The 20,831-nt window shown below is 38.1% G+C and overlaps 1 protein-coding gene across 2 annotated transcripts in view; it reads left to right on the top strand.

Annotated features, from left to right (window-relative positions):
- Positions 1–20,831, top strand: part of cos (kinesin-like protein costa) — a 233,146-nt gene that overhangs the window by 43,269 nt on the left and 169,046 nt on the right. For both annotated transcript variants that reach the window (XR_011047408.1, XM_068393771.1), the window contains exons 9-11: positions 6,967–8,074; positions 8,290–8,429; positions 15,561–15,714. Coding sequence is in view for 1 of the 2 variants with exons in the window: in XM_068393771.1 (XP_068249872.1) it covers positions 6,967–8,074; positions 8,290–8,429; positions 15,561–15,714 (1,402 nt within the window). In the remaining variant the exon portion in view is untranslated. The remainder of the gene's footprint in view (positions 1–6,966; positions 8,075–8,289; positions 8,430–15,560; positions 15,715–20,831) is intronic.

Below are 20,831 nucleotides of genomic sequence, written 5' to 3' on the forward strand. Positions count from 1 at the left end.
CAAAAGAATGCCATACAAGAAACGAAACATCTGAAGTTTCAAGGTCGGCTGTTCAGTGTCCCGAAGAAGGATTCAGACAAGAGAAGAGTGATTCTAGATCTATCCCTTCTCAACTTGTCCATTCAATGCGACAAGTTTCGAATGCTTACCGTCTCGCAGGTGCGGACCTTACTTCCCCGTGGGGCCGTCACCACCTCTATCGATCTTACAGACGCCTACTATCACGTCCCGATAGCGAGACACTTCCGTCCGTACCTAGGCTTTCGCTTAGGGGACAAAAGTTACTCCTTCAAGGTGATGCCTTTCGGGCTCAACATTGCCCCAAGGATCTTCACAAAGCTAGCAGAAGTCGCTGTTCAGGAACTCAGGAATCAAGGGATTCAAGTAGTAGCCTATCTGGACGACTGGCTCATTTGGTCAGACACCTCCCAAAATTGCCTAAAAGCCACTCACAAAGTCATCCATTATCTTCAATCTCTAGGCTTCCAGATCAACTTCAAGAAGTCCCGTCTTCTTCCAAAATCGAAGTTCCAATGGCTCGGCCTGCAATGGGATCTTATATCTCATACTCTGTGTCTTCCCAGACCCAAGAGGTTAGAGATTGCAAGAAACACCAAACGCTTTCTCAAAGACAAAGTAAGTTCCAGACGGCTTCAAGAGAAGATTCTGGGGTCCCTTCAGTTTGCTTCAGTGACGGATCTTCTTCTGAAGGCAAAATTGAAAGATATCAATCGTGTCTGGCGTTCGAGGGCGAACCGGAAGCTCCGGGACAGGAAAGTCCGCCTTCCTCCCATTCTACGGGAAAGACTTCTTCCTTGGACAAGAGCAAACAGTCTGTCAAAGTCAGTTCCCTTTCGATTTCCGCCCCCGGAATTAATCATTCACACAGACGCATCCCTATCAGGTTGGGGCGGCTATTCTCAGCTCAAGAAAGTTCAAGGTCTTTGGACTCCCTTGTTCCGCCATTTTCACATCAATGTGCTAGAGGCCATGGCAGTTCTTCTAACCCTGAAACGTCTCGCTCTTCCCAAGAAACAACACCTTCGTCTGGTCCTCGACAGCGAAGTGGTGGTCCGCTGCCTCAACAGAGGCGGGTCAAAGTCAGGGCCTCTGAACCATGTTCTAGTAGCCATATTCTCCCTAGCAGCCTCGAACCGTTGGCATCTTTCAGCTGTCCACCTGGCGGGAGTCCGGAATGTAGTGGCAGACGCCCTGTCCCGGACCTCCCCTCTAGAATCGGAATGGTCACTCGATCTAAAGTCATTTCGGTGGATTCTCTCTCAGGTTCCCGGTCTCCAAGTGGATCTCTTCGCCACGGAATCCAACCACAAATTGAGAGTATATGTGGCTCCCAATCTAGACCCTCAGGCTTACGCCACAGACGCCATGTCACAGAATTGGGACAACTGGGAAAAGATTTATCTCTTTCCCCCGGTGAATCTTTTGCTGAAAGTTCTAGACAAACTGAGATCCTTCAAGGGACAAGTAGCCTTGGTCGCACCCAACTGGCCCAAGAGCAACTGGTATCCTCTCCTGCGGGAGTTGAGACTATACCCTCACCCGATACCCAATCCGGTTCTGTCTCAGATAGTACAAACACGCGTTGTGTACGCTTTCTCAAACATTCAGAGCGCCCTAACTTTATGGACTTTATGAAGTTTGCGGCTATGCATGGTGCCAATATTGATCCTCAAAACACCTTGTTCCTAGAATCAGATAAACGGGATTCCACCATCCGTCAGTATGACTCTGCAGTTAAAAAGTTGGCAAAATTTTTAATAGACTCAAACGTGAACTGTATGAACTTGAACCTTACAGTCACTTTCTTTAGATCTTTATTAGAATCAGGTCTGGCAGCCAATACTATTACCACTATTAAATCGGCTCTGAAAAAGATCTTCCTAGTGGGTTTTAACATAGACTTAACCGACTCTTTGTTAGCTTCAATTCCGAAAGCTTGTGCCAGACTGAAACCGGTTACTCGTCCTACCCCGGTGACCTGGTTCCTTAATGACGTACTCAAATTGGCTTCTGATACCATTAACAGTTCTTGTGATTACATGCCCCTTCTCAGGAAAACACTTTTCCTAGTGAGCTTGGCTTCCGGGGCAAGAATTTCTGAATTGGCAGCCTTGTCGAGAGACCCGGGTCATATTGACTTTCTGCCTTCAGGGGAGGTCCTTCTTTCTCCTAACAAATTCTTTTTGGCTAAGAATGAAGACCCTCAAAACAGATGGACCTCCTGGAAAATTGTTCCCCTCACGCAAGATCCGTCGCTGTGCCCTGTCACTACTCTTAGGTCTTATCTATCCCGGACCTCCTCCAACTCCTCGGGGCCTCTATTCGTTAGAGAACAAGGCGGTACCATTACTATTAAAGGGATCAGGCAACAAATTTTGTATTTTATTAAACAAGCTAACCCTGACTCTTTTCCTCTTGCACATGATATCAGGGCGGTTGCCACCTCGGTGAACTTCTTTCACCACATGAATTTTACAGACCTTTCCAGGTATACAGGGTGGAAATCACCGTCAGTGTTCAAGAAACACTACCTTAAACATTTGGAAGCCCTAAAATTTTCTACAGTAGCCGCAGGGAGCGTAGTTACTCCCGAGTAACTCACAGGTTAATGCCTTGACTCTTTATCTCTCCCTCTTACCTGCCTCATTTATACCCTATTGTATTCGTTGGTCTCGCACCTGAATACTGTTATTATATTTGTAAAATTTATGCTCCTGAGTATCTGTATATATTATCACTCACGGCATTATTATACCTACCTTATTGGATTTATGTTCATATTTAAGATACCCTTATAATTGTTTTTTGGTACTCATCTCTGATTAAAGCATCCTGTATTTCTCTTACGCTTATGTTTTTTCCTTTATTTTGCAAGTTTGGTGACATTTTTCTCTTGTATAGATTCACTGGGCGGCACAGGTTCGAGCCCAGAAAAGGGATTTTGACGTAGGAAAAATCTATTTCTGGGCGAAGGACCTGTGCCGCCCAGTGAACCCTCCCAGCTCCTCTCCCTTGGAGTCCCCAAACTTTGGGTGCTAAGGAGTTGGGTTCTGAGCGGATGCATTGTAGTAGTACCGAGTGAGGTTGAACGGCTCTCCTCTATTGGGGTTCTCTGTCGTGGATTAATCTAAATAGTGCGGGACCTCTGGATTATACGCCCAATTTTATACCGACACCAATAGGTGAGCGAGCTAGTTAACCTAGCACTCCTTTACATTTTTTCTCTGGTATATTTAGCAGTAAATTACCTAAGAATAAGTGCTTAAATGGAGCTTATTCACTGGGCGGCACAGGTCCTTCGCCCAGAAATAGATTTTTCCTACGTCAAAATCCCTTTATTATACTTAATCCTTAATCTATAATTGCTGAAACATAAACTACAAGAGATAGCATTAAACACCTCAAACATACAAAATATAAAAAGCCAACCAAATTCACATAAACCTGAAGAAAAACACTAACAAAATGTAAAATTGAACCCATACTACATCCAAAATAGGTGTTTATATGTGTGTGTGGACACAAACACTATTATCCACACAATGCCGAACTTTCTTTCATGGTACACTACCACAGCTTTGTAGCCAATATTACACTCTGGCATTCTGTAATGACTGCCTCGATTGATCAGGGTTGTGGATATCAAAATCATCATCAAGGGCAGCAAACGGAACTTAAATACACAGGCCAGGTCCTCAACATTTATACAGCCCTCAAGAGCAGGCTAGTTAAAGTCTTCTATTAGAAGCCTGGTCAGCAACAATAAGTCGACATTCAAAAATTAGATTGCCAAAGGAGGAATTACAGCTTGCAATGAAAAATAAAAAACACTTACAGACATTACTAGCTAACTAAACTGTCTCACTGTAGTCAAAGGTAAATAATAAACAAATTCTATCTCTCACAACCACTCCAAGCAAAGATCAACAATACTTACTGATAATATAGATAATCACTTTCTAAGCTGGTCAAAACATAACTACCTCTGGCTGCAGACAATAAAAAAAAGCATTCGCCTAAGTCATTTATTACTATCTCAACCTATTCTACCAAAATAAATGTAAACAAATAACCTTAATTCTACCAACAGTCTTTCGTACTACAAACAGTCATTACACACACACACTCTCTCTCTCTCTCTCTCTCTCTCTCTCTCTCTCTCTCTCTCTCTCTCTCTCTCTCTCTCTCTCTCTCTCTCTCTCTCTCTCTCTCTCACATTCTACAAACAGTTATTACACACACTCTCTCTCTCTCTCTCTCTCTCTCTCTCTCTCTCTCTCTCTCTCTCTCTCTCTCTCTCACATTCTACAAACAGTTATTACACACTCTCTCTCTCTCTCTCTCTCTCTCTCTCTCTCTCATTCTACAAACAGTTATTACACACACACACTCTCTCTCTCTCTCTCTCTCTCTCTCTCTCTCTCTCTCTCTCTCTCTCTCTCTCTCTCTCTCTCTCATAAAGGTAATTAAAAAAAAAATTCATCCTTCACACGTTGAGCTCAAGTCAGCTTTGACACATCTCAACAACCCACTCTTCCCTGTGAGGATAAGAGAAGAGTACAAGGGAGGAAAAAAACTTCCTGCAAAGATGCCCTCTCTCACTGCCCCCCCCCCCCCCAAAGTTCCTCCTATTCTCAAATTCATCCCAGGAGGTATGTGTTGGCTTAGGTGGCATCTGGTTCCTAGATTGAGGGGAAGATCACCAAGATCACATCAAAGTTTAGGAGATGAGACCTACCTCCTTAGCTCCAAAAGTTTTGCCCTTTTATAACTGGACACTTGGTGGTGTTGATGAGCGACAACACCAACGTGGTGTCCTACATAAACAAAGGAGGAGGTGTTATGTCTCTTCAGCTATGCCAACTACCAGTGAGTACTCTCAATGGGCAGAAAACAATGCAATTGCACTACAGAATCTGCCCGTTTCATCCCAGGAAAGTAGATCATGATGGCAGCCAAGTTGAGCAGGAAGACCAAGAGAGTCGACTTTGTGGGTCTTTATGTTATCCGATAGCGACGGGGATCCCGACTTTGTGGAGTTCTCCGACGCTTCACCTCTTCGCAACATTGCTAAACAAGCTCTTAATCTACTGCCTTCCCGTTCCAGACCCTGAAACAGCATTCAAAGATGCGTTCAAACACCCATGGGATGGCCTTGATGCAGGGTAACTCCAAAATGGCCACATATGGAGTGGTATCCTGACCTTCTGCTCCTCTTAGCAGAGACTTAAAGAGAATTGCCACCCCTCCCCAACCTTCTCCTCCTAACAGAGACTCCAAGAGAATTGCCATCTCTCCCCGACCTTCTGCTCCTCCTAGCAGAGACGTCAGGGGAATTGCCAGCTTTCCCCAACCTTGTGCTCCTCTTAGTAGAGACTCAAATAGAATTGCCAGCTCTCCCTGATCTTTTGCTCATCTTAGCATACTTGAAGAGAATTGCCAGTTCTCCTCGACCCTCTGCTCCTCCTAGCAAAGACTTCAAGAGAATTGTCAGCTCTCCCCCACCTTGTATGTCAGCGTCATGCCAGAATATCCCGCTCTCCACTAGTATCTCTTTATCTTCGTGTGTGGAGGTTATCCAGCATCTCCTCTCTGAAAAAGGTTTTTCTCAAGAAGTAGCGCGGCAGATGCCTGGATACCTCCATAAATCCTCGGCAGCTATTTACGAAGCCAAGTGGGCCATCTTCTGTGGCTGGTGTTGTGGGAGGGGTATCTCTCCTCTCAGACCCTTTGTGCCCTTGATCGCCAAGTTCTTGCACTACCTCCGTTAAGAGAAATTCTGCTACATTGCAGTGGTTAAAGGCTATCGCCAGCCTTGAGCCAAGTCTTTAGACTAGAGGATGTAGAAATCTGTATGGATATTAGGAGTTTTGAGCAGACATGCTCTCCAGTTGAGGAGAGTCCACCACCCTGGAATATGGTAAAATTGTTACGTTCTCTGAAGGGGCATCATACAAACCGTTGAGGCATGCTACTCCCTTATACGAGCAATGTGATGATGTAAGCAGGTTTCAATCTGCATCTTTTCATTCTTTACACATATAAAGACTCTATGCATGCGGTCTTGGAATGTACTGTCTTCTAGGCTCACTTGGGCTCTTCACGCACCTGGGCTTCACTCGCATCTGAGATTCTCAAGTACTTGAGATCCATGCTCACCTGAGATTCTCGAGTACAGTACCTGAGATCATTTAATCCCTTAAGATTCTCGAATCTTTTGAGAATATTGAGTCCCTTGAGATCCATGCTCACCTAAGATTGACAAGTACCTGAGATCTATGCTCACTTGAGATTCAGGTGCTAAATGCTGGTAAGCCAAAATGATCAAGCCCAGTGCTTGGCTTAATGTCTAAATCCTATATTCAATTCAATTCAATTCAAAATGATCAAGCGACATTTCCTAACCAATAAGTTTTGTTAGGGAGTATTTCTCTCATCCTCCCAGACGAGGGGGATGATGACCAAATATATGAAAACCCATACATTCGGACAACATATCCTCCACATGGATACTGTCTCAGTTTAGTGATCTAGTGTAACACCTATAGGCTTGTATAGTTAGGAAAAATACAAATGACCAAATAATTTTGATATTTTATTGATGTTGCTTTTAAATATTTGTTGTCCGTTAGGAAAAAATATTTTATAGAATTGGATGTTCACCTATTTTGTTCACATATGGTCAGGTTCAAATCTTATTAGCTAATTATAAAAAAAATTACATCAAATTATGCTTATATGTGGTATACAGTTATATATAGAAGATATAGGCGTGTACAAGGTTGTGTTATTGAGATCCCTGGTGTGAATTCATATTGTATGAATGTATAATATCAACAGTTAAGCTGTTACTGTATATAAAAGGATATAATTATTTTTTTTTATATCTTAAAGTATAGCCAAGTGTTGAATTATTATTAATAATCTAATCAACTATTTTACCAGGCTCCAGTTTGCAGCTTCTCAGTGGCAACAACTCGTGTCCAGTGCAGAAGATTTGCTGTCTGAAATTCTCAAGAGCACTACTGTTTCGCAGAATGAAAAGATGCAGATTGAAACCTGGCTGTGCATGAAAGCTGAAGCTGAGGAATGTATTGGTGCAGACCTTGGCCCTTTACGTTTCAATAGTGCAACTAATAGAGTTTTAGAGGTTATTGAGGAATTATCTGAACCTGAAGGGAATAATGTTTCTTCGTCTACCTCAGAAGACCCACACTCAGACAGTGAAGTGTCTTCTATGTCATCTTTAGGAGAAGAGTTTTATGACCAATTAGCTGTGTTGAGGGGTCGTTTTCGTACAATAATTGACGAGGAGGTTGAGAAAGTCCAAGACTCTTATGATACATTTAGTAAAGTAAGGCAAAGTGCGGAGAGGAGAAAATTGGAACTTGTGAGTGAATGTAAAAGTGAATCCAAAAATGAATCTCGAAAGTCTTCCAGGCATTCCAGAAAAGGCTCTGATTCTGCCACATCACGAAGGGGTCTCCAAGTGGCTCCTAGAAAAACTAGAGATAGTGTTAATTGTAATTCACTGAGACGTAATGCCTCATTGGTATCTCAGTTGTCGTCTGTGATACAGGAGGACAAAAGCCTCAAGCAATATGAGAAAGTTATTGATGCTAGTCAGTCTTTAAGGTCAAGTGTATCAGATTCAGAATCTGACAGGGAAAGTGAAACCAGAGAACATTCACCATCAGACATTTCAAGAGTATCACAAGATTCAAACACTTCAAAACATAAGTCTGAAGTTGATCAAAATGCCGAGGATAATGCTGGTGGCAATATAAAAGCTGAAGTAAAAAGGCTATCAGCTTCCCAAGACTCCAAGAGGGGTAAGATCCGGAGGGTCAGTGTAGAATTAAGAGCAGCTCATCAAAGATTGAAACAATTGAATGCCACAATCAGACTGAAAGAAGCTTTCATTCGAGAACTCATGCGTAGTGAAGGAGAAGCTGAAGTAACTAAACGGAAGTGTGAAATGAAGATGGAACGTTTAGAAAAAGAAGTCCAGCGGGCTCGTCAACTTTATCAGGAAGCTCAGAACCACTTGGCCGTAAGTTTTGATTAATACTGTTGTGGTATAAACTGTTTGTAACTTTGTTCATGTTTTTTCAGGCATTTGTAAAATAGCATTGTATTAGTGAATAATGGAAAATATATTACTTATATATTATAAAGTGATGTTGGGTATTTGTTTTTATTGTAACTTGTTAATTGATTTTATAAATACAGTTGGCACAATTTTGTATTGATAAATTCTGATTTTAGGAATATCAAGAGGGAGAGAGTACGGATGTCAGTCAGCTGCGCAGTCGTGTTGATGCATTAAAGAAGGAGATTTCTCATTACCAGAAAAAGTTAAACACTTTGGAGAAAGTGTCCCTCATATCTCAGCAAGGCGATTCCAAGTAAGATTATTGATGTCACCAGTTTTTGTTGAGACTTATGGGTTAGTTATTGTAAGTTTGAATGAAAATTCTAACCATTATTTTATGTGGCCAATAACCAGTTTGAATACATTTGATTAATGTAACCATCTAGGCAGTTGAGGATTATCACAGTATAGTTGATATTGCCATTTGAGTCTGTATTTAATAAGATGATTTTTTTAAATAGATAAATGGAAAGAAGAGAAGAGCAGGATTAATCTTTAAGGCCATATTAGTCGTACGTTAACATAGCCCTTGCCCTTTCATCTTTTTATACACAGTAATTCTACATAATGTACGTTTGGCCTAGACTTTTCTGTTTGGTTTTACAATATCACAAGTGGGAAGGTTTTAAGGAATTGTATTTGTGCCTCCACTTATATCCATTGATCATTTTGAGTTATGATACCAACACTCAAATTATGCTCTATTATTATAATAATCACTCTCAGTTTCTAAACCCTCCCATTCATTGGAATGAGGTTGCTGAGATACTTATTCACAGTTGGATATTGTGGACCAAATTCATCAGTATGAAGATGAATAGCCTCATAATCGAAATAGAAGTACTTAGAAGCTTTTAAAGGTTATCATCATCTTAAATATTTTTTGTGTGTTTTCATATCTAGTAAAATGAGATGCCTCCTCTGCCATCTGTGTTAGGGATGAGTATATGAGTAAGAAATATGATTACTGTACTATTAGTTTGCCTGTTATAGGGATATGTGGTACTTTTATTAAATGGGACAAGTTTTTTTTTTTTTTTTTTTTTTCTTTTTTTTTGGTCGTCAGGTGCTTCCCACATTTATCAGGTATCTACTTGTATTGAGGGCTTGAGTATTTATTTTGTATGTAGACACTGTTGGGTTAGCATACTACACCAAGTTTCTATTATGATAGAATGCTGATTGGAGGGAATGGAAGGGGAAAGTCAGTCTTGTTAAAGATTTAGAAAATGTAAAGTATGGATACACATTAGATTTTTAATAAGTAAGAGGAGAAACCTTGGCAAAATTTTTTCCTAGCCCCTGTTTTGCTCTGTTCTTCATAGATAAGGGTTATATATAGGTGATAGCTTTTTACATATCCAAATTGAAAGTACAGTGAACTCTCTTGTATTTGGCACCACTGGGACCAAGGGGATTTTAACTGAATTTTCTGGAAAACTGAGGATTATCAGTCTTTTTCAATTGCACAAAAAATTGGCTTATTGAGGAAGTCTTTCAAGATTTTTGGTGATCAATCTATTCTGAAGAAGTGTTTTAATTCTTTTATTCTACCTTGTTTTGATTATTGTTCTCCTGTCTGGTGTTCAGTGCTGATTCTTATCTTAATTTGTTGGACAGAAACTTACCGTCTATTAAATTTCTTATTCCTGATCTAGATATTAATCTTTGGCACCGTCATTCAATTAGTTCATTATGCATGTTGCATAAGATTTTTCATAACTCTGACCATCCTTTACATTCAGATCTCCCTGGACAATTCTATCCTGTTCGTAATACTAGGCAGGCAGTTAATTCTAATAGCCAGGCCTTCTCCATCATGAGCCTCAATACTACACAGTATACTTCACAGTAATCGGGTAGTTGAATCAGTAGAACTTCAAAAGTTCAAAGTTGGAGCAAATGTTTTTATGTTGACCAGGCTGACATGAGTCTTTTTATAGTTTATTATGACATATCTGTTTTTGGCGGTGTTAATAGTTTATATAGGACGTGTCTGTTTTGACGTTGTTACTGTTTTAGAATGATTTATTGTTAATTTGTTCTCATCATTTATTTATTTCCTTTCCTCACTGGGCTATTTTTCCCTATTGGAGCCCTTGGGCTTATAGCATCTTGCTTTTCCAACTAGGGTTGTAGCTTGGCTAGTAATAATTATAATAATAATATAACTTACAATAGCACCCTAAGAAATTCATTACAAGACATTAATACTATTTGTATTACCAGTAGTGTTCTATTTAATGTAGAAAGGAGCAAAATTTGAAAGTCATTACTAGTATTCTAATCACAGTAGAAAGGAGCAATATATGAAAGAAATATAAATTTGCTGCAGCTAGTATGGTTAGTTACAGATTTTGATAAAAAAATACCCGTTTTGCTCCTTTTATCGTCATGCATATATCATAAGAGCCGCCACCGACTCGGTAGTTCAAAAAACACATAGGTGGTGTATCTGTCATAAGTTACTTGTTCAAACAGAATAAAAGGCCCAACATTTTATATTTTAAATCTCCCTAATTTCTTTTCAATATTGGAATCTGCAATACCTGTATAATTAAAGCACTTATTTTATTGATCATGTTAATAATAGAAGGAAACAGTAGAAATGTGTTTGATATATTTAGTTTGACCATTGGAAATGGAAGACAAGTCCATGTTCAAACAGATACTGGAGCGTGAAGCTACAACTCACTCTTTTGTTGTTATTATTATTATTATTATTATTATTATTATTATTAATTGCTAAGCTACAACCCTTGTTGGAAAAGCAGAATGCTATAAGCCCAGGGGCCCCAACAGAGAAAATAGCCCAGTGAGGAAAGGAAACAAGGAAAAATTTATATTTTTGAATAACATTGAAATAAATATCTCCTCTATAAACTATAAAAACTTTAACAAAACAATAAGAAGAGAACTTAGATAGAACAGTGTGCCCGAGTGTACCCTCAAGCAACAGAACTCTAACCCAAGATAGTGGAAGACCATGGTACAGAGGCTATGGCGCTACCCAAGAACAGAGAACAATGGTTTAATTTTGGAGTGTCACTCTCCTAGAAGAGCTGCTTACCATAGCTAAAGAGTCTGTCCTACCCTTACCAAGAGGAAAGTAGCCACTGAACAGTTACAGTGCAGAAGTTAACCCCTTAGTGAAGAAGAATTGTTTGGTATCTCAGTGTTGTCAGGTGTATGAGGACAGAGGAGAATCTGTAAAAAAATATACCAGAATACTGTGAATGTGTTGGCAAAGGGAAATAAACTGTAATCAGAGAGAAGAATCCAAGGTAGTACTGTCTGGCCAGTCAAAGGACCCCATAACACTCTAGTGGTAGTATCTCAACGGGTGGCTGGTGCCCTGACCAACCTACTACCTGTTGTGTGTATTCACCCCTTAAAGTTTTTATAATTTATATTTTATTCCAAAATACCAGCCCGCGGGGCTAACATGCATAGAAAAACGTACAGTATTTTGCTTGCCAGAACATCGGAGCAATGAGATAATGTTTAATCTTGAGCAAAGCGAGCATATAGCAGAGCAAAAACCAATAGATTATTAGGTCGATGAAGTAAGGAGGTATTTGTAATACGATGAACGCTTCTTCGAATGACTCCATAGAAAATGGGATGAAAACTCCATATGCTATAGGTTTGGAATGACCTGGCAACCAAATGTTCTTGTGTTTCAACAGTATTTCATTACTGTTACTCTGTTTTGATTATGATAACTTTTTTATTGCCTTGAGTTTTACATGATGATGACTGATGGAAACAAAGTTATAAAAAGTTGATTTAAATATCAACACAATTAGACAAGTACACTATATTTCAAGGTGTTTCGAACGTAATTGATAAAGATACCTAGCGTGAAGCCATAGCTTTCCAGTTATGGTAGTCAACCCACCATAACTCAAAACTATGGATTTCCACCAGAAATCTTAACGTTCAATACACCACAAAAACCACCGCAACACATTCATATCCACTTTAGCAGCTAATTCACTTCTCACACTTGTTCTCACCTGCCCTACTTCATTCCTAACCCTATCCAATTGATATACACCAGCCATACTCCTCAGACACTTCATTTCGAACACATTCAATTTTTGAGAATATTGATAGACATACATGAGCTGTTGTTTGGGTTTATGAAAAGAAAGAGCACAGTGGATGCTAACTTTATAGTAAGATAAGTCCAAGAGAACTATCTAGAAGGAAACAGGATAGTTTACAGGCTGATTTTTGGGTCTTGAAAAAGTGTATGATAAGGTACTAATAAAGTCAGTCTATTGGAGTTTAAGAAAAAGAGGTGTACCGAAGACATTGCTAAGGTTAGTTAGGATGTTGTTTAAGGGGCAAGAATCACTGTAAAGTCAAAATACGGGGAGATGAAGGCATTCCTTATGGAGGTTGGCCTTGATCAGGGATCAGCTCTTGAGTCTATTCTTTTTTCTCGTCATTATAAACACTGACATTTGCGTTAAGGAACAACAAAGGATTATGAGAACTGATGTTTGCTAATGATTTAGTCATTACAGCAAACACAGAAGAATAACTGCAAGAAAGGTTTTAACAAGGAAAAGATCCCTAGAAACGAAACGATTGAAGGTGAATATTGGAAAGAAAGAGCTAATCATTTGCAGGAAGAATGACTTGAAGAAGTAAACATTCAAGCAGAAGATGTAACAGCTATAAAACAGAACAATAAAATAAACTACTTGGGATCAATAATAAAAGACCAGGAAGTGCTGAGAATGCAGTAATACAAAAAGAGTGTAAGAAAAGCAGGGCAAAAAGGGAGAGAGCTAACAAGTTATTTTAGACAAAAACAAAGGCCATTAAGGATCAAAATGAAGGTTAATGAGTCGGTTATCAGGCCCATACTTTTATATGGAGAAGAAACATGGGCACTGAAGAAGAGAGAAGAGGAAATTTTGGAGAGAACCAATTTGTGGATGGGGATATGGATTACCAAAATGTCATGACTGGAAAGGAGCCATTGCTAAGATATCAGAATAATGTGTGGTTTATGTAATGTAAAGGAGAAAGTTAGGGAAGCTTGCCTGAGATACTATGGCCATGTAATGAGAAGTGAGGAGCTGGAACCAGTCAAGTGAGCTAAGAACATGCCAGTGATGGGAAAAAGTAGTGTGGGGCAGCAGTATATTAGGTGGATCGATGTGATGAGCAGGTATATGGGTGAGCATATTGTGCGTTCCCGAAATTTTCACCCTCAAAAAAAAGATTTTATCATGCATCTCATGTACCATGCAAGATATTTAGACCAAATTATGATAAACTAATCTCTTTTCCTTCACCTCGTTATCCTAACTTTTACTTCAATAAGTTAGAAAAACAAAAGAGATTGATAAAGGTATCGTTATGAATAACCGAATCGGTTAACAAGAGCGGTTTTGCTTGAATTTTAACTTGTGCACGATAGAAAACAATTGATGTACAGTAGTTGCTACAAATGTCATTAAGTAGAATATGGCTGATATATTCTTGCATTACAGTATGCCTTTTTGGTTTATGAAAAGACAAACCAAATTGCACAAAAACTACTTAAAGAATTAAAAGACAAAGTAATTAATCTCCTAAGCTTAGTAATCGAGCACTGAAAATCTAAAATATATCAAATTATTGTGCAAGGATGAAACACTCAGAAACTTTGATATGTCATTAAAATTAACATTGAATAAAATGTTGAAACAGTATTTTTACTAAAAGCTACATACAGTACCTTTATGATGTAAAGTAAATAAAAAGGATAGTTCAAGTAATAATTGCTCCTTTTAGCAACAGAAAAAAATATCCTTTGGTAGCTTGCCTTAATCAGCTGATTTGTAAAGTGTAGCTGTAGTCTCAATTATCTTACAAAAGTAAGCAATGGAAAATAAATATATTTACTGTTTGTATCTCATTGATGCTAATACAGGGTATGTGAAAATTACATGCATTATTATTGGATACTGTTAAATGAAACATCCATGCTATCAAAATCTTGTTCATTTTAAATATAACGGTACTATTTTTATCACTGTGAATGGATATGTACTGTAGAGTAGTTTGGTCAACAGCATACCCTGGCCGAGCAGCAAATACTTGAATGAGTTTCTATTTCAATTTTTTCATGTATCTATATATAATGATGTCTACAGTAAAAGTAAGTTTTAGCTTTAAAAGTGTGTAGTGGGTCTATAAAAGGTAAAATTTATAAAAAAAAATAAATAAAAAAAAAGATAAATAAATTTAAGAAGGTAAAATTTATAAAGAAAATAAAAAAGATAGAAAAACGTAAAAATAATGGAAAAAAATTATAGTATTTCCTCGCCATATTGCTGTTCATGTTCCGCGCCATCAGTGCATTGCGATTTTTTACATATATATATTTTTTTAATCGTATGTTTTTTGCTAAATCGTGCAAACCCGTGAGATACAAAAAGTAGAAATTACGATAGAAAAGAGTTGCGACATACTGTAGGTGGGCGTCAACCAATTAGAGCAGGGAGATTTGTATCCTGGGAGCTAATTGGCCATGGAGCACAGTGTCACTTCCCAATATCTCGCCTTGCAGCTTCTCCCAAATGCGCATAAGTTGCATTTACATTGCATTACAGTAATTTGTGTTCCTGCATTTTGTGAAGTTTTAGTGTCGTCTTATTTTTGTTTCAATCCTCACGATGCTTCCCAAACACCCTACTTTTAGGGCCTCTGGTAGTGAGCCTAATGTCAATGTCCTCAGCTGACTAGCGCAAACATTAATAGTAAAGAAAAAAAAATTTACAAAAAATTTATAAGAAATGATAATTATTGAAGTGCGAACATATAATGTTACTGATGAAGCACAATAGACTTTTTTTTTTTTGTAAACATACAATGCATTGTCTGTTAAAACTATTGGTCAGCTGACAAAAGAAAACGAATACCTTTTTTAAACTTAGCCAATGGTAAAAATTTTATTTTACTTATCTCTAGTGTCCCTTTTTCTTTAAAGACTTGTTTATAAAGTTTAATAATTTACAGAGACCAAGTTGTCATTTTAGGAATTTTTATTACCAGATATGGTGGGCTATGTACCAAAGGCTAAGTAACTGCTGTAAAATGTTGTATTCTTAGGTACCAAATATGAATCTCATAAGTGGAAATATTTTGTTCTTAGTATCAGTTAGTTGAGTGTGTTTGTGATAAGAGGGGGTCCACTGTAGTAAAAACAAAAAATATTTATATTGTATTAATCATAATGGTACATAGAAAGTAATAATATACTGTATATTTTAGATTTATAAAGAAGTATAAAGTCTCCTTTACTATGCTATAACCCATCTTTTGAAAGAAAAGGGAGTTAAGGTAAATGAGAATATCATGTAATATAAACTATTTTCAGGGTAGGAGAATTGGAAAACAGTGTACGAGATATGAGAAGGCAACAAGAAGAATTGCAGATTCGACTCAGGGAAGAAATGCAACGAAAAGAAGAGCTGGAGCAGCAGCTGTTTGTTGACCAGCGTCGTATCAGGGATTTGGAAATCAGAATGAAGGTAAATTATTCCTGTACATACTTGTAATGAGTGTTTTATACTTGATAGTAATATTATGTACCAAATTGTATTCTGGAAATTGAATAATGAAACAATTTTTATTTTTTAGCTAGTGTAATAACTTGACTGCTTTCAGCAAGATAGTATGAATTGTTACTACATTATTGCACTTAATCCTTTCAATCCCAGCTCCTCGCCAAAACATTGGTTACTCAAGCTCCAATTCATTCTGGGGTTAGATGCTGTATAGTCCCTAAGGACTTTATACTTTGTGGGCTAGAACAGGGAATCCAATACAACATGAAATACACATATATTGTCTTGCTTGCCCTAGGCCTTGTGTATCAAGGCAAAGATTCATTGTGTATAAGGGAGCCCTAGAACTTCAGACTATTGAATCAGTCACAGCACCTCCAATGCGGAATTTGTCTGCCAGCCAACAGTATGTTATATGCCAAGAACTACTACTACTCTTGCAAAAGATGCTGGTTATCCTTGAATAAGCGTACTCTCGGCATCCATCTTTTGTTATTCAGCACTTAGCACAACAGACCTGCTTTGCTAAGCTCCTGAAATGTCAAGCTTTTCATGAATTCTGCCTCAACCTCCAAGTTATAAATTATTTATTTATTTAATTTTAGTTCTAGGAAATTAGTATTAATGCATCCTCTACAATTTTGGTTGATTACTTTGTTGTACGATAATGATTCAGTTATGTATGGCAGCCCCTAATTTCTATCTCCCATTCAGCATGAGATTTGGCTATGTGAGGTTATTCATTTACCTCAGAGTTTTAGCTTTTAATTAGTCTACATGTGAATTGATTTACTATATTTCCCGGGTTATAAGACGCAATTTTTTTTCTTGAAAAGTACCCCCCAAAAATCACCCTGTGACCTAACATAAGATAAAGTTGAGTAGGGGAGTTTGACAACTCTCAAACATCCCAGTAATGACATACAAGTACTCACACTCTCTATCTATATACCATTCTCTAACACTATCAAGGAATCGGTTTAGAGTTTCAGTAGTGTCATCTACTGTATATCATTTATGGAGAAGTAAAATTGTGTGTCATCTGCAAATAGTTTGAACTTCACGCTATGCCTTTGTTGTATTTTCGATAGACCAATAGTATAGATGCAGAATAAGATTGGGCCATGTACACTCCCCTGGGGTACCCCTCTGTTTAAAGGTTCATATGATGAATAAGAGTTTCCAATTTGTACACAGTAATTTCTACCAACTAAGTAGTCTTTCAGGTATTCTAAGGCTTGATCTTCAACGCCGATGGACCGTAGATCATTTAGTAGCAGTTCATGCACAACTATCAAAAGCAGCACTGAGATCCAATTTGAGTTAAGGATGTTCACAGGGGAAACCTATGTGCCTGGAAGATGGTCCCATAAATTGGCATCATTTCACATGAATCTGTTAAAACTGATGGCAGTCATTCTGACATTAAAGAAGTTCAATCTAATAAAAAACTCATATAAAAATCTTCATTGACAATCAGACAGCATTCTGTTTAATCTGGATACAGTAATATGCCAATTATGAAGCTCCTTTAGAGAGAGATCTATTCCTCACCACAGTCCACCTGCCAGAAGCTTTCAATGTGATAGCAGTTGTCTCATATAAGCAGAATACCCTTGACACAGGGTGGATCTTAGACCGAAGCTTATTCCACAAAATCCTCAAAATTTTTTCATATCTCCAAGCGGTATCTCCAAGCAGACCTTTTTGTGGTGGCAGAGAACCACCAACTTCCAATGTATGTAGCTCCAAATATGGATTTTCAGGTAGTTGCAAGTGATGCTTTTAACCTGGACTGGAAAAGATGGTCTTTGATCTATCTGTCTCTTCCTACTAGTTTGATTTAGAAGACTTTAAAGATCATATCGGAAGTCACAAGGACAGTTTTGGTAGGAGCTCCATCGTGGCTGAACAGTCCATGGTTTCCAAATCTTCAGCATTTGAGACTAAAGTCACACCCTCTTTGGTCAGCACAGTTGTATCAGAGAGTAAGCAGTCAAAATATCTTTGCTGCCTCTTTTTGTACTCATAACCTTCACACTTGTATTTTCTCCCCTGTATCTACTAGAGAAACTTCTTTACCACCAACATTACATATTCAATGTGCTGCCAAAGATCGTTATCAAACAGACAATACAACTTTGTGTAGAAGGTACAGACTGCCTTCCTTAGGATAGGACCCCATGCCAGATAACCCCAGACTGCTTGGCTTTCTTTCAGGTCCATCTCTTTGAGGATAAGAAGCTTAAGCCCATAACAATTCTTGCCTACAAATCTGTCCTGATAGAACTTCACTTTGATATAGATTTAGATTTGGCCGTATTTCACAAAATTACCCTAAAAGAGCTGTCTGTAAGTACTCCTTCAGTGTCTTGGAAGCTTCATAGTGCTTGATATTTAGGTCAAATTTGTTGACTCCAGTATTACTCCAAAAGAGCCCCTTCTTAGGGTAGTATTTTTAATAGCCTTACAAGAACAAGAGTAGGACATTGGCTTTCTTAGTAGAGCTGTCGTGATGGTTATCATGCTCTTTCCCCAGAAATTCCCTCACGCTAGGTGAGTGAGTTGACTCATTATTTTTTCCAATTCATATATGTACCGTATATTTCCGCGTATAAGACGACCCTGTATTCCAAAATTTAACCATTAAAAATGGGGGGTCGTCTTATACTACCGTTATAAAAATGACACCTTCAATTCTATGTCCGGTTTATCACTAGGCTAGCCTAGGTTGAGGTGCGATAACCACCGACACACATGAAATGATTTACATTGATATATAAATGTATAATAAAAGTAATAAAACCATTTTACCCTTATATTTTATTGGCATATCTACAAAAATGGCATAAATAATAAATTCGAGTAATAATTTCATATCTGATACCAACTTTAATCATACGAGCACAGCTGAGAAAATGTAAACATCGAGTATTGGTTGCGTTGTTAGCAGCTTTTTCTCTCGCTAACCTTTCAGTAATTTTAGTGATAGTGTTAATTACGATAGTAATAACATATTGGATATCATAATACTTATTTATTTAAAAATGATTATTATATTTAGCTACAAATAAAAAATTTTAGATTAAAAATGGTACAACCTTTATTTCTCAATAAAAATGACGGCACATCACAGTATTCCATTTAAAACTTAAAAAATTGTAAAACTTTATTTTCAATTAATATTAAACATCAAACCCATAAAACTCGTCACAGTCATCACTGTCGGTTTCGAACAGCTGCTCAAACATATCAGGCGATTCATCACAAATACCATCATCATATGGATTCCAGTCCGGTTCCGGTGATTCGACTTCGGCTTCGTCGTCGCTCTCGGTTTCATCGTCGCTCTCGTACACTAAATTGTCTTCACTCCCATCCAGGGCATTTGAGATCCCGCATTTTTTAAAAGATTTTATAACAGTTTCCACCTTTACATTATCCCATGCTTTTATCACAAATTCGCAAAGCACATCAAGTGAGGCACTACGCATAGCTCCACCTTTCGTAAAAGACTTTTCGCCAGTCATCATCCACTCATTCCAGAGTTCCCTCACATAATCTTTAAATGGCTTGTTTAAGCTTACATCAAGTGGCTGTAGTACAGAAGTTAAACCCCCTGGAATAACAGCAATATCAGTATTGCTTCGCGCTAACCGAGTTTTAGAATTCGGTGTTAAATGACTCCTAAACATATCCCATACCAACAAGCTGCGTTCGTTTCGCATGCGACCTGGTCGTCTGTTCCAAATATTCTCAATCCATAATTTTACACCAGTCTCATCTATCCAACCTTTCTCATGAAAATGAACAAAAACACCTGGAGGAAAACTTATTTTAGGTTTTGTTTTACGTTTGAAAATAACCATAGGCTTCAATTTTGTACCATCAGCCATACAGGATAATACCACCGTAAATCTTGTCTTCTCGTGTCCCGTACTTTTAACGTGTACTGTTTTGACTCCTTTCAAATCCACCGTTTTGTTACCAAGCATGTCAAAATTTAATGGAGTTTCGTCCATATTTCCAATAAGTGACAATGGAAATTGATGCTTTTTCCTTAACTGAATGATGAATTGGTGAAAACTGGTTACTTTGTGATCGAGATCTCTCGGGAGTTTCTGGGCGATTTTTTGTTTTTTCTCGTATATCTAAATTTTTCCTATTCATGAAACGGTTACACCATCCCACTGTCGCTTTGAAATCTTTACTTTCTTTTTTGTTTGACTTGGCCCATTTCAAAGCATGTGATCTTATTTTATTTCTGGTTATAATGTAGCCATCTTTTCTCTGCTGGGTTACCCATTCCGCAATGTCGTCTTCCAGTTTCGGCCAGGAAGTGGTTCCACTTCTCATTGCACATTTTTTGGCAGGCATTTTCCTTAGATCATCCTCCTTCTTTCTCCATTCTCGTACCATCTTCTCAGTTACATCGAACTTTCTTGCAGCAGCACAGTTGTTCGAGTCCTTGGCCACTTGTATAACTTTTAATTTGAAACTTGCTTCATATTTCCTTCTCTTTGCTGGAGGTTCCATGCTTGATATGGGTACAAATTAGAAAAAAAAAATTGGCTGGTTTGGATAGAAGTTACAAACAAACTGAATAATAAAGTATTTAGTGGAAAACTTTTTATCGTAGGCTAACTGTTTGGAATATTGTAACGATTGTACCGTTAAGATTGTTGTCATTACAGTTTTGTTTATAGCGGTATTTTGTTATTGCAAACGGCCATTAATACATCAGGTTTCTAATTGTTTAGAACAGTTAGGTTTCTAATTGTTTAGAACAGTTAAGTCATACAAACACCATAATAGGTCATTATCGTATTGTTGGCGGTTGTTTTGTGAAAGAAGAAGAATCGGTAAAAGAAGAAGAAAAAGAGGAGGAACGGGCATTTAGTACGCAAGCAGCTGATAAGCGTAAACAAAACAATGCAGGGTAGGTGACGTGTGTTCTAGGAAAACAATGATAAAGGATTTACGGTACTTTATTATTTCAATGATTTCGAATTTATAAGGCTACAGTAATATCATCCTCTTTACATAACCTATATTTCATAAGATACCTGGAGTTGCAAAAG

Source organism: Palaemon carinicauda, chromosome 19 (assembly GCF_036898095.1).
Source record: "Palaemon carinicauda isolate YSFRI2023 chromosome 19, ASM3689809v2, whole genome shotgun sequence".
Classification (NCBI taxonomy): domain Eukaryota; kingdom Metazoa; phylum Arthropoda; class Malacostraca; order Decapoda; family Palaemonidae; genus Palaemon; species Palaemon carinicauda.